The sequence below is a fragment of the Centropristis striata genome, chromosome 6 (assembly GCF_030273125.1).
Source record: "Centropristis striata isolate RG_2023a ecotype Rhode Island chromosome 6, C.striata_1.0, whole genome shotgun sequence".
Classification (NCBI taxonomy): domain Eukaryota; kingdom Metazoa; phylum Chordata; class Actinopteri; order Perciformes; family Serranidae; genus Centropristis; species Centropristis striata.
Window position 1 is genome coordinate 3,586,613 of NC_081522.1, and position 15,214 is coordinate 3,601,826.

Genomic DNA, 15,214 nt, shown 5'->3' on the forward strand with positions numbered 1-15,214 from the left:
CACTTTATCACTGAGTTTCTGAGTGTAAGTCATAAAAACGTGCTCCCTGAGCCTTCACTCGGCACCATAACGCTGTCCTGAACACATCTGGTTACACATGCTTATAAAACACCTGATGACAATAAACCGCAAGCTGCTGCCACACTGATTTTATTAACCCTTTGATGCACAACATATGGACAACCCTTCTAATACACAACATGGGTCAAAAATGACTCGTTCATCCAAAGTTGATTTAAAATTAAATGACTAATACTATAATAATAGTAATTTGTTTCAAATATTTACTTTCCACACTCATATATTTACTATATTTAACATGTTTATGTATCATTTTGTCACACATACAGTGCATAAGGAAGGTATTCACAGCGCTTCATTTTTTCGACATTTTGTTTTGTTTCAGCCTTATTCTAAAATTGATTAAATTCATTTTTCCTTTCACACAATAACCCCATAATGAAGTTTTTGACCCATATTGTGCATGAGAAGCGTAGTGATACAGAAAGGGTTTTTATTCAAAAAGTAAGAAATGAAAACAGAAAATTAGGATGTTTGATGATCAATAACAAGTTGATTTAGGAAAAACCTGGAATATTAAATGATGAAATTAATTTATTGCAAAGATATAGAAAAATAAAAACTCAGTCGGGTCACTTTAGACCCATGTTGTGCATCAAAGGGTTAACACTGATCAGAGTGGACCAAGGTTAGGCCAATAAATGAGCTCAATATCACATCTTTTACCACAGAGAATTTAGGTTTTTTTCAATCTGGGTACAGAATTATTTATAATATTGTAGGAATTAAAGAAAATGGTTAGGAAGAACTACAAATCTACACTATTGCAGTATTAATTCTAATAAAAATAATCAAAACAAAATAAATAAATAGCCTACTGTTTTGTAGTATTTGTATGTAGAAAGGATCAAGTCTCTGCAAACACATGTTTTATAGCGTTCTGAATGGCGGCCTTAAATAAAGAAAATCATCTTAAAGCTGTTATGGTTTGGTGCTTAATAAAACCCCAGACGTTTAGGACCAGAGTCAGTGATTTACCAGGAACACATGGGGGAATTTGTCATCATTGTGGACTGGAAACCAGAGCTGGTGCAGCAGAAAATTAAAGTGACAGTGACGGTCAGAAGAGACAGATTAATGTGTGGAGAAGAGTTCATGTTGCCAACGCCTGCATGGAGTTTCTTCCATCCAAAGCTGTTACCGATGGCTGCTTCTGTCCTGGAAACACAACAGGAGAAAAGTCTGAAACAAGATGTCTACAGAATCTATCGATCTCAAACAAACAGAGATATTAACCCTCTATGGTACGCATTATAATGCCAGTTAGGAAAAAAATGTTTGGAGTGTTTTTTTGTCTTAAAATAGACTAAATAAACATAATATGAAGAAATTTTATAATTTAAAGTTTTTGGGGTTTGTTGTCCGTAGGCAACATTGTACCGTAACGGTGCACAAGTGAAAAAGAGAGTTTTTAAAATTAATTTAAACATAATTTATTTAATAAACACGTGTAAAAGATCCAGTAGCTTCAACAGGGTACACTGTAAAAAATGTTTGTAGAAATAACAGTAAAACACTGTCAAATACATTAGAAATAGGGCGTAAAAATGAAAAATTGTATATCACCATTTTAGACTCTTTTAAAAACTTTTACTTTTTTCTGACATAAACTGGAAGAAACACACAGTTTTGCTGTAAAATATAACATTTTCATGCAAAATTTATGGAGAAATACCATGATGTGTGAATGAATTACACAATTACCCCAAAAATATATATTCAGTCTAAATTACAGCTTTTGCTGATATTTACATTTAAATTTAGAATAGATTTAAATTTACATTTAAATTTAGAATAGAAAATCCACTCACTGTACTGTTTTACGGTGAAGTTCTGGCAACCACAGCTGCTGGTATTTTTCCGTAAATTAAACAGATTATTTTTCACAGTGTACAATACATAACATTTTAAATTTAAAAACATTATAAAAGGAACTTTTAAAACAGGTTTCTTGTCTTAATGTTTCCTGTAGGCCTTGAACCAACGACCCATTGAAATGAACAGTCTAAGTGTATGAAACTATCCAAACTGAAGCTTTACTCAACTATCAGAAGAAATATATTTTTTCAAATGGAAAAGGGCCAGGAAATTATGTTTTGGGTGATTTTTTGTGGCGCAAAATGGCAAAGCTGTTTCCTTTGGAAAAATCTGCAAAATCGGTCTGGTTCCCTATACTCTTCCCTCTTTTTTAAAGTACTGCATCACTCAAAAACATGCATTGTAGAAATTTGACAGGCCAAAAATAGGTATGTTGCCTGAGGGCAACACCGTACCATAGAGGGTTAAATATTAAATATTATAATATTAATATTAATATTAATATAATATTAATATTAAGTCATCACTTTCTACTGGTCCAAATCCTCACAAGAGCACAAAATGTGGAGCTAAATGCTAACATCAGTATGTTAATGCCCTCTAAATAAAATAATTTTATTTTACGATTATGTTCTTTAACATGTTAGCGTGCCAACATGTCGTCCAAAACAAAGTGCAGCTGAGTTCTGCAGATATTTGTTCATAAATGGAAATATTTGACACATTGAAAAATGCAACATGATCTCACAGGAATCCGTGGAATAGCCACGGATTCGCTAAACTCAAAATCCGTGGAATAGCCACGGAATCACTCAAATTTCCGTGAAACTAACACGGATTTCGCTACAATGCAAGTTAATGACAGTCATATCCCGTGGCTATTCCAACATACAAAGTGATTATGTACATTCACTGAGTGAATATTTAGAAAATAAAACATATATTTCTCGCTAGAAATGTGATCAAAATCCATTTTTATGCAGAAACTAAGTCAAAATATTGATTTTTTCACTAAAAATGAGAGAACTGTCCGCCATGTTTTTTGTTCTGACCGCCGGAACCTTGAAAGTCACGTGACTTGGAACAAACCAATAGGAACAAATATCCATGGAATAGCCACGGGATATGACTGTCATTAACTTGCATTGTAGCGAAATCCGTGTCAGTTTCACAGAAATTTGAGTGATTCCGTGGCTATTCCACGGATTCCTGTGAGACCAGGTTCCATTGAAACATGTCCAATTTCTGCACAGAATGACCTTCTTAGAACAGAATCAGTCTAAAACAAAGGCTGGGTTGCCCACCGAATCTTTAAAACTTAAATTAACCTTTTAATATTCTGCATGGCTTTTTGTACATTTTGAATCACTATATTTTATTGAAAAATGTGTTGAATTTAATTTAATCTGATAAAGCCATCTCAGGTGTTATGTGGTTAAAAAAAATTGCAAATAAAATTTACTACATTTTGCTTTTGTCTTTTCAGTTCATTTCCTTATCGGAAGAAAGTAATTAAATCATTTTCTGAAAATGCAGGGCATTGAGGCTAAGCCAATGTAATTAAAATGGTTACTAAAAATAAACACCTGATAATTTACTGTCAATATGTTACATTTAACCCTCTATGGTACGGTGTTGCCCTCAGGCAACATACCCATTTTTGGCCTGTCAAATTTCTACAATGCATGTTTTTGAGTGATGCAGTACTTTAAAAAAAGAGGGAAAAGAATAGGGAACCAATAGCAATGCTTTAATTTGTCACATGACCTCCAGGAGGCCATATTGAAACCCTATTTTTGCAGACTTTTCCAAAGGAAACAGCTTTGCCATTTTGCGCCACAAAAAAAAATCACTCAAAACAAAATTTTCTGGCCCTTTACCATCTGGTAAAAAATATATTCCTACTGATAGGTGAGTAAACCTTCATTTCTGATAGTTTCATACACTTAGACTGTTGAAGACATTCATTTCAATGGGTCGTAGGTTCAATGGTTCAATGTTTCCTTCAGGCAACATTCAGACAAGAAACCGGTTTAAAAAGTTCCTTTTATAATGTTTTTAAATTTAAAATGTTATGTTTTGTACCCTTTTTTTTCCCTAACTGGCATCATAATGCGTACCATAGAGGGTTAAGGTAATTTATGATATATGCTGAAATAATTGAATAATTAGTAAGTATGGGTTTTTCCTGTCTCAAAACACCAAACTATTTAACTGGCCTTGCAGTGACGCTAAGATAATACATTTACGATCTTTATGAAGAAACAAAACTAAAAAAAGTCTGTGGAGTCTGATAAAAATGCTAATTCTAGGAAATTTTTAAAAAGGCAAAAACAAAAAAAACTTTTATTTTTTAATCAAGGACAATAAAGGGTTAATATGCAATGGTATCAACACGGTAAAAAGGAGTAATATCTAATTGAAAAGAATACAGTATCAGTCGGGCTCCAGGTTCTGGTCTTTTATTATTATATATATATGATATTATTATTTAACGAGTGTCTCAGTGTGAAAGTTCAGACCTGAGCTGCAGCATCACAGATCATCCTCCGGATCAGACTGATGCTGCTTTATCTGCAGGAGGACGACAAGAGGAAGCAGCTCTTTAATGAGACACACTGCAGCTCGCCCTCATTTACTCAGCCTTCCCCTTTCTCTCTGATAATTATCATCATCATCATCATCATCATCATCATCATCATCATCCTCCTCGTTGCAGTGTTATCTTTACTGAGTGTAGTACACACACATTGTTGAGCACACATATATTTTAATTCATCTATACCGACAGTCTACGATTTCCTGTTCTTAATCCCACAATTTGTTGCACACAAACACGCACACACACACACGCACACACACGCACACACACACACACACACACACACACACACACAAATGGTAATTACTAACAGTTTTCTCTTTCACACACACGCACAGACACACACACACACACACACACACACACACACACACACAGACGCACACACACACACACACACACACACACAAACAGTAATTACTAACACAGTTTTCCCTTTCACACACACACACAAATGGAAATTACTAACCAAAGTTTTCTCTTTCACACACACACACACACGCATGCACGCACGCACACGCACACGCACACACACACACACACACAGACACACACACATACACACACACACACACACACACACACAAATGGTGATTACTAACAGTTTTCTCTTTCACACACGCACGCACGCACACACACACACACACACACACACACACACAAATGGTAACTACTAACCAGAGTTTTCTCTTTCACACACACACACACGCACGCACGCACACACACACACACACACACTTAGTTTCTTCCTGTCGGAGGAACAATGCAGCAGATTATAGGCCGGTCTGTTCTCTGCCTCCGCTTGACTTAATCAGGCGGCTTCGCTCCGTCAGGCAGGCAGGTAAGCCTGCAGGCTAATTCCATATCATTATGTTTCCCTGTAAAGAAACGGAAACACTGAGAGCACCGCGGCTGATCTGCTTCACACTAGTAAGGTGCTGAATGAAAAGACCTGCAAGGTGACAGTAAACACCACAGATTATGGAAATTATCTTTGGGTCACCCCGTGCAGTGTGAAAAAATTAGACTTTTACTGATGACAGACAGGTAAAGACAGGTGATGGGACAGACAGGCAGGTCAGTAGTCCATCCTATAAATTTGGATTAAAATTAAAATTAAAAACCACAATAAGACTCCTTTGGACTATTTTTCTTTTACACATTTCTAATTCTTATATACAGGAACATAATACATATACAAACTATATATACTTTCTGTTTTTTAACAACAGTTAGTCAATCAGGTCTATTTTTTATTTATGTTTCTGTTCTTCCTTGGGCTAAACCCATGACTTTAACTGAAAAAAATATATATATTTTGCCATTTTTTCCAAAACCCTGTGTCTATAAAGTTAGGACAGTGTCTATCACATTAATAATAATAGAGATGAAGTGATAATATGCTAATCCTTCATTACATAGATTCAACTAAAACCTGGACGAAGCAATACATTATGCCCAAAATGATAAACTTTTGCTTTTGTAAATATACACTGAATTCTGAATTTGATGGATTCTGTTTTTATTTACATTTTAAATTATCATCCACAGTTTTTGCAATTGGGGTTGCAGCAATTCTGCTATTTACGGTTTTATATCATTATTATATCTTTAGTTTTGGATATATTTGAATATTTAAAGCTTTTCAATGTTTTACTATTTTTGACACTTTATAGACCAAATAACAGACCCACAGCAGTTGCAGCCTTCTGCTGAGCCAGAAGTAGTTGTTACTAATAGATTATCCACAGGATGGCAGTATTGCATTATCTTCTATAGTGGAGCTCAGTGCAGAGGGCCAGTGGGTGTGTGTGTGTAATTTGGGTGGTTGGACGGAAGTATGTTTAAGTATATTTACCATGTGGGGTCAGTGGTAGTATATTTACCATGTGGGGGTAGTGGTAGTATATATTTACCATGTGGGGGTATTGGTAGTATATATTTACCATGTGGGGGAGGTGGTAGTATATATTTACTATGTGGGGGTATCGGTAATATATATTTACCATGTGGGGGTAGTGGTAGTATATATTTACCATGTGGGGGTAGTGGTAGTATATATTTACCATGCGAGGGTAGTGGTAGTATATATTTACCATGTGGGGTCAGTGGTAGTATATTTACCATGTGGGGTAGCTGTGGTATATATTTACAATATAGGGGTATTAGTGGTACAAATTTACCATGTGAGGGTAGTGGTAGTATATATTTACTATGTAGGGGTAGTGGTAGTATATATTTACCATGTGGGGGTATTGGTAGTATATATTTACCATGTGGGGGTAGTGGTAGTATACATTTACCTTGTGGGGGTAGTGGTAGTATATATTTACAATATAGGGTTAGTGGTAGTATATATTTTCAAAATAAAGGGGTATTAGTGGTACAAATTCACCATGTGGGGATAGTGGTAGTATATATTTACCATGTGGGGGAAGTGGTAGTATATATTTACCATGTGAGTGTAGTAGTGGCATATATTTACAATATTGGGGTGGTGGTGTAAATTTAACGTAGGGGGGTAATAATGATATACTGTGTGAGGGCATCTATGGGGGTAACAGTGGTATATATTTACAATATCGGCAGTAGTAGTGGTATAAATTTACCGTATTGGGGTAGCTATGGTATATAATAGCTGTATGGGGGTAGCTGTGGTATATATTTACCAGATGGGGGTAGTGGTGGTATATGTTTACCGTATGGGGGTAGTGGTGGTATATGTTTACCAGATGGGGGTAGTGGTGGTATATGTTTACCGTATGGGGGTAGTGGTGGTATATATTTACCAGATGGGGGTAGTGGTGGTATATGTTTACCGTATGGGGGTAGTGGTGGTATATGTTTACCGTATGGGGGTAGTGGTGGTATATGTTTACCGTATGGGGGTAGCTGTGGGGGTAGTACTGCTGGTAGTGCAGCGGCTCATCCTCACTGGCCTCTCCTGGTTCAGGACTTTCTCTCTCCAGACTGCTGACTGAACCTCGGTGAGGTGAGTCCGACACACTGGGCTCCCTGTCAGGACACTCTGATATACACACACACACACACACACACACACACAAACACACACATCCGTATTACTAGAGTTGTGAGGACCATAACTGGTGGTATTGATTCTTTGACTGAAATAGAAAAAACTGTGTTTTTTCTGTTTTCGTCAAGGAAAACCACCTCCTACAAATCTGGAGACTACTTTAATGTGTATATGTATCTGTTAATGTAGCAGGTTTTTGGCTTGCATGCATATATTCAACTTTCCAGTAAACTGTCTTGCTGAGTAAGAGAAGTTTTCAAATGTTAATATCCAACATTTTTTTTTAAATCCTCCAAAAGAAATGAGGCCTGTCAACATGTCATTTTGGATAATTTCCTCATCTTTTTATCCTTGCAAGTGAATTTTCTTCTTCCAAGGTAGAGAAATACAGCCAACACACACACACACACACACACACACACACACACGGAATCAGTCGACAACAAGATAACTCCTGAGCGCTGAAGGGGAGCTTATGAAAGGTTATGAGGCCGGTGTTTATCGCTGTTTACCTCCCTGTCATAATCCACGCTCCGCTGGCGGCAGTTTTGTCATTGAACCATTACTCACAGATGCAGTATGATAGCGGATCACATCTGATGGTAAACAAACCTACTCTCCCCCTCTCTCTGCATCACCAGTTCCCCACAGATTATTTGTAAATAAAAAAAACACATCAGTTCAAAGTTCAGGCATTTTCTAGGTGGATTAAACCTGGATCAGACTGATGTGTGAGGCTGATACGGTTCTTTTAATAAAAACTGTGATCTGGAGCAGTTAGTGTCATTCACCTGTCATATGTTGGACCTGATCCACATTGACAAATTAATAAAATGTACAGCCCAAGTGTGGAGTGGTAGCTGGAGAGCAACTCCTGACTCTCACTCTGACATCCCTCAGAACAATAAAGTGCAGTGGTGGAATGTAACTAAGTACATTTAATCAAGTAATGTACTTAAGTACAATTTTACTTATAGAGGGGTCATTTCACAGTGTGGTATTAGTACTTTTACTTAAGTAAGGGATCTGAATACTTTTTCCACCACTGGTAAAGTGTATGTAGGTCCTGTTCACGTTTGTGTGAAAAGAGTAAAAAAAAATGAATTTCCCCTCAAGAGATTTGCCTTAAACTGTGCGTTATTTTTCTTCTTCTATATACAGTACACAGGTAGTTATAAACACAAACTTTTTGTTTATTATATGAACATTTACATTCTTATTCTCAGGTGTTTCGGAGGTTGTGGTTGTGTTGTGGAATTGTTTTCAGTGTCAGACAGAATAACAGTAGTGAGGGACAGAAAGCTGTCCAGCTGTTCGGTGTCTCTACCTGAGCATTCCTTCCTTTGTCTGTCCATCTTGTCCACGCAGTCCAACAGGCCGTCAATCTGAACCTTGATCACTGTCAGCTCCCTTTTTATGGCAAGTAGCTCTGCCATTTTCACTGCAGAGAAGCACACAAAGTGGAGAGTATGAATACAATGAGTGTTACACTATGTGGACAACCATATATTCCTCTTACTTTCCATCATAACTTTTTGTGTTTGACTCTTTCCTGTTTCAAAACAACTTTATGGAGTTGGCTTTGTGCAGCTCCATAAAGAAATGTTTTCACTGGTTTGATGTGGAAGAATTTGTCTGGTCTGCACAGATCCTGACCTCAACCCCATGGTCTGCTCCCCGTATCGGAAACAAGATGGCGACGAGTGTAACGCTGAACTCGATGCTTCCAACGGGCCACAAACCAATGGGTGACGTCACGGTGACTACGTACATTATTTATATACAGTCTATGGTCTGGATAAGAGTTTGCTTTTACAGCTTTTCACCCCGTGGCCCTGCAGCCATCGAGCCTGTAGTCCTGCACCATCACAGAACTGCACTCCCACCTCGTTCCACTGCAGGAGCCTTGGCCCTCACTGCGCTCTGTAATGGAGCCACCAGCTCACCAAACGACCCTGAAAACTACTTCACTCCTGAAAGCTTTTCGACCTCGGGAGCTTGCAAAGGCAATCTAATTTCCTTGTGATGGGGCGAAGTAAAAACTATTAAGGCTTGTAATAAACTAGTATAAACAATTCTTATTTGCCATGCACTATTAACTCAGTCTAATTGCGAGCGCTGATAGGCTCGGCTGGGTTATAGCAGGAAGGAGAGCCCCGCGGTACAGAAGCTTTTAATGAAGGGACCATCTGGCGCCCCCCCACTCGCCTTCTCTGCAGCACCCTGGGGCCCTACCACCGAGACGAGCCATCACACAGAGGGGAGACATCATGAGCAGGGTTTAGGAGAGGAAAGATCCTCTGAGTGCTTCAGGTTTCCATAAAAGCTCGTGTTGGCTGCAGATTTAACAATCTCAGAAAAGAAAAATACTAAAGACACAAATGTGAACACTGAGGTCGAGGCTTTTGTGTGGGTTTGAAATTTTAAAAGCCTTTAATTGGAGAGGGTCGAGGCATTGTACACCCTGTGTATCGACCTGCCGTCAGCAGGGTGTTGGTGTCTCTGCCCTCTTTGGTTAAAAGCTCTTTAACATTCACACCCACACACTGTAGTCATAATATTTCTTTTCATCCTTTACAGTCTGCGCCGACGCGGTCACAACCTCGGTCAAAATGATTTTTTACGTATTCATTTGGTTCAATGATCATGTTGCTCTCTGTGGACAGATAACACTGCATGACTCATAAATACTTCAGACAAACAAAAACAAAAATCTGAATCAAATCAAGACCGTCCTTGGAAAGTCGGCAGTCTGCACACTGGAAGAAACATGCAGTTACAAAGATGCTGTCATGAAAAGAAGAATGGACTTGACATATTTTCATAGTTGGCAAGAAGCGACAAAATCATGGCTTTTTCTTTTGTGTGTGTGATGCCTTTCAAAAAGGGACCAAAAGAATCCTCAATGAAGTCGAAAAGGGTTAAAAAAAACAGTAACTTGTATTTTAGATATTGAATTTTCTGGCTTGTTCCCAAAAGTAAGTACTTTTATGGGGTTTTAATTTAAATTATCATCTTATTTCACACATTTTCTGTCCATTTCTCATCACTGAGTAGGTGTTGGACTGGAGTGTTCCCACAGAATCAAAGAAAATCCATGTGTTACTTAATGATGTGATCAGCAGAAGTAGGTGCACTTTCTTTGGAAATTACCATTTTAGTTACAAAGGTTACCATCAAGAGGAAAGAGAGGAGAAACACTGGAGTGAAAAGAGTACTTATTTGATGTAGCACGCATTAACAGCAGATTTCTGAAGAATTTGAGGTACACTGTAAAAAATGTCATACATGCATTTTACGGTGAAAAGCTGCTAAACCATGTATTGTAACCAGTATTTTTTTAATACAGTTTTTTTTTTTTTTAAATACATTACTCTACTGTAAAATTCACTGGCACCGTGTTTTAGCAAAAATATACTGTATATACTGTATACTGTATATATATATATATATATATATATATATATATATATATATATATACAAGCCATCATTGTTTGCATTTATTTTGTAAAAATAATTTTTCTCACTGTTAAATGTACTAAACACCATATCTCTAACAAAAATAGAAATAAATAAATATAGTATAAAAAAGTATAAATATTTAATACTAAAATCTTTAATTTATGCTTTATTTCTAAAGTATTTTCTTGTCACTTATATGGCAAAACAGCAATTCTTTTGATGGAAAAACTTTTTATTTATACAGTAAAAATTTGGAAAAAAATTGCAATCTTAAACGTGAAATCAACAGTGCCAATATCTTTTTACCGTAATATTTAAAAAAGTCCTACCATATTTATTACGGTAAAGTTCTGGCAACCACAGCTGCCGGTTTTTAACCGTAAAAACAACAAGTTGTTTTTTTTACAGTGTACGTTCAAAAGACTTTCTGCTATGCTTGGTTGATTTTATACAGAAATGGTTTCTCTTACATTTGCTGTCGGACGTGGAGGTGTGTGTGTTGTTGCTCCAACTGGAAACTCTGCTGCTCTTGGTCCTCAGAGCTGCTGTAGAAGAGGAAGAGGAGGAGGAGGAGGATGAAGGGCGGGGCCGTTTGATAGGAGTCGGATCCACCGGGACCGAGGAGGGGACACGCTGGTAGTCAAACACCCTGCAGAACACACACACACACACACAAAGCAGACAGAGTCCCATGATGCACTGCTGCCCCGAGGCTCTGCCGTGTTTTCTTGATTGTTTATTACTGTAATGAAGTGGAGGGTAATTAATGTCAGGAACAGATTTAATCTTTGTGTGTAACAAACTGGAGAGAGGTTCAGTTGGTGGGGAATGATTTATAATATACTGGCATAAAAGTTTTACAATAAAACAGTTTAGGAAGAGATAAATAATATAAAAGCTTTGCTACTCAGCTTGCTGAATAAAATGGACATTTTCTTTATTTTTAATTGATGTTTTCTGATTTTACGGCAGAAGTCTGCTGTTATTTTTATTTTTTTTTTCCATTTTCAAGTGATTCCATGAAAAAACACAGTAGCATGCTGTACCTGGGAGGCAGAAAACTGGAGCATGGCAGTGTAAAGCCTGAGGAGGTGCCTGTGAACCAGGGTTATTATAGTTAACAAAAACTAATGAAATAACGAAAACTAGAATTGTAAAAACATTTTCGTTAACTGAAATAAAAATAGTAGAGTTTTTAAAAAAACGATAACTAACCGAAACTGTATTGCGTGGTTACAAAACTAATTAAAACTAAATAAAATTATAGTGAAAATGTCCTTAGTTTTCGTCTTTGTCAACTTTTTTCATTCATAATTCAGTGTTTCTATTTGAACATGCAGGAACACATGGTGAATATGTTTACTGAGACTGGGATGTCTACACTCCAACAAAAATTCAAAACACCCAGAACTGTAAGAGTTAATAATCTTATTGGGGCTGAGATGGATAAAATGGCAAAATTCATTGTGAACTCTTTGAATCTGGCACCCAACACATAGCCCATTACAAAAAAACTAAAACTAACACTAAAACTAATAAAAACTAAACTAAAACTAAGCATTTTCAAAAAATAAAAACTAAACTAAAACTAGAAAACTCACTCTAAAAACTAACTAAAACTAACTGAATTTGAAAATCAAAAATTCACAACGAAATTAAAACTAAAACTAATGAAAAATCCAAAACTATGGCCTTTGGGTCGGCTGTAATTGGATCTCATTCATGTTGCAGCTCTAAGAGTTGCATGTTTTCGTATTAAACTTCCTCCTCCATTAGTTTGATTAGCACGTTCAACCTTTAGCTGGAAGAAAACGAGGCAGCAGTTTGTCTATCTGAACTAAACTCAGCAGTCTTTAGTAATGAGCTGTTTATAGGTACTTTTATTTTGAAACCTTCTCACTCTACTTTTTATTTAGGAATTTAACATTCAACTGTTAAAGACTAGGAAAGTTCACTCAGTATACTCAGTATACACTCAGTGAGAGTCGTCTCGTGAGAAGATTAATACCTGGATAGAATTTCTTTTTTTAGTACTTTTTTAGTTTGCTGAATTACATAAGATGCTCCGACAGATACAAAAAAAATGGTTGGTTGGTGTTTAGAGCCACGTTGCTATTTTTGAATGGAGTTCTGCTAACAGAGACACCAGGTCAGAGATGGACTGTGCAGCAATGTTATTATAGTTAACGAAAACTAACGAAATAACGAAAACTAGAATGGAAAAAACATTTTCGTTAACTGAAATAAAAATAAACACAGGGAGTTTTTTAAAAAAACGATAACTAACTGAAACTGTATTGTGTGGTTACAAAACTAACTAAAATTATAATGAAAATGTCCTTAGTTTTCGTCTTTGTCAACTTTTTTCATACATAAACCTTTTTGGTTGATATGAAATCAATTTCATCTCTCCGGTTTTATGACTTAGTAAATTTATTGGGGCTGAGATGGATCAGACAAAGGAAATAAAGGAAACATTTATTGTGACCTTATTGAATCTGGCACCCAAAAAATACCCCATTACAAAAAAACTAAAACTAAACTAAAACTAAGCATTTTCCAAAAAATAAAACTAATCAAAACTATCAAACTCACTCTAAAAACTAACTAAAACTAACTGAATTTGAAAACAAAAATTCACAACGAAATTAAAACTAAAACTAATGAAAAATCCAAAACTATTATAACCTTGCTGTGAACGGCTCTGTATCAGTGTATAATGCTCCCTATACATCAGACGACTTTGAAAAGATTTGGAAAAACTCCTGCAAGACTATCAGCTCACATCTAAAGACAAGAGTTTAGAGTTTTTAGTCCCAGCCTAGTCTCACACTGAGATTCTACAAAGACAATCTTGCAGGGTCACTATTAACAAGACTACAACTAGATTTCCTTTGAAAAATTTTACCTACCATGCAATTTTTGTGTGTGCAGTGGTTTGTGTTGAAAAAAAAAAACAACAAAAAGAAGAAGAGAAGACGCCACAAAATGCCCCCTCACAAAGGGGGGGGTGGGGGGGGGGGGGGGGGGGGGGGGGGGGATATATTTAAAATTAATAAATCAGTTCAGACCAGCTTTGAATTGGGAACACACATACGATTGTTGGGATGGCAAGAATTGGACCCAATATCTGCCCAATTATCCAGTAATATGTGGCCATACAAGTCCACATTTATTGAACACTTTATTATTTTGGTATCTTACATGAAAAATATAAAATAGTGTCAGCTTTGAACCTTCAGCAGGGGGACTGAGGTGTTTAAACCCAGCGCTTCTGCCTGAAGGACATTCCTCCACTAACCTGCTACCAAGAAGAAATACCCCTTAATTCCTATAAAACTATGAAAATGATCTATAAGGAAATTAATTGAGAATGAAAGCTTTAACATTATAATGAAGCTGCAACTGAAAGTCAGCACAAAGTGAATTTGGTCTTAAACCCTGCAGCAGCTGTTACCTGCTGGAGGTGAGGTGGAACTTTATGAAGGACAGAACGATTTATCTTATAAAAACGGATAACCAGCGCTGATTTATTAAATAATCCCACACTCCCTCCTTTTGTAACTGACGCTGACATCGTGTTTCCTCCCACGGTCTGATAGTGTGTGTTGTGCTGCAGGTGAGATCTGACTGACACCTCCAATTTGATGCAGAGAGCGATAGAGGAGAGCGATAGAGGAGGCGACGAGCAGCCTTTCCTCTCCCTGTCAACCTCTGCTGTCTATCACAGCAGCCATCTACAGCTGCAGGAGGATCCACTGCATGAGGAAACATGAATACACTTCAGCTCTTTCACTGGCACATCAGTAAACATGTACAAACACACACCTGCATGCACGTGCAAACACACACACACATTCTTGTACATCTATCTTTGTGAGGACCCTCATTGTAATAGTAAATTCCCTTGAAAAGTTATAATAGTTTTGGATTTTTCATTAGCTTTAGTTTTATTTTCATTGTGATTTTTTGCTTTCAAATTCAATTCGTTTTAATTCGTTTTTAGAGTCAGTTTGCCAGTTTTAGTTTAGTTTTTATGTTTTTGAAATGCTTTAGTTTTAGTTTAGTTTTTATTAGTTTTAGTTTTTTGTAATGGGGTATTTGTTGGGTGGGAGATTAAAAGAGGTCACAGTAAATTTTGCCTTCATTTCTTTGTTTTATCCATCTTCATAATGTATGAAAAAAGTTGACAATGACGAAAACGAAGGACAT

At 36.7% G+C, this 15,214-nt stretch overlaps 1 protein-coding gene across 1 annotated transcript in view; it reads right to left on the bottom strand.

Annotated features, from left to right (window-relative positions):
* Positions 1 to 303: 303 nt before the first annotated feature.
* LOC131972982 (RNA-binding Raly-like protein) overlaps positions 304 to 15,214 on the bottom strand; it is a 79,797-nt gene continuing 64,886 nt past the window's right edge. Inside the window, exons 4-8 of the mRNA XM_059334815.1 lie at positions 11,473 to 11,651; positions 8,866 to 8,979; positions 7,381 to 7,529; positions 4,422 to 4,473; positions 304 to 1,239 (exon numbers count right to left, since the gene is read on the bottom strand). Of these exons, the coding sequence (XP_059190798.1) occupies positions 4,435 to 4,473; positions 7,381 to 7,529; positions 8,866 to 8,979; positions 11,473 to 11,651 (481 nt within the window). The 3' untranslated portion in view covers positions 304 to 1,239; positions 4,422 to 4,434. The remainder of the gene's footprint in view (positions 1,240 to 4,421; positions 4,474 to 7,380; positions 7,530 to 8,865; positions 8,980 to 11,472; positions 11,652 to 15,214) is intronic.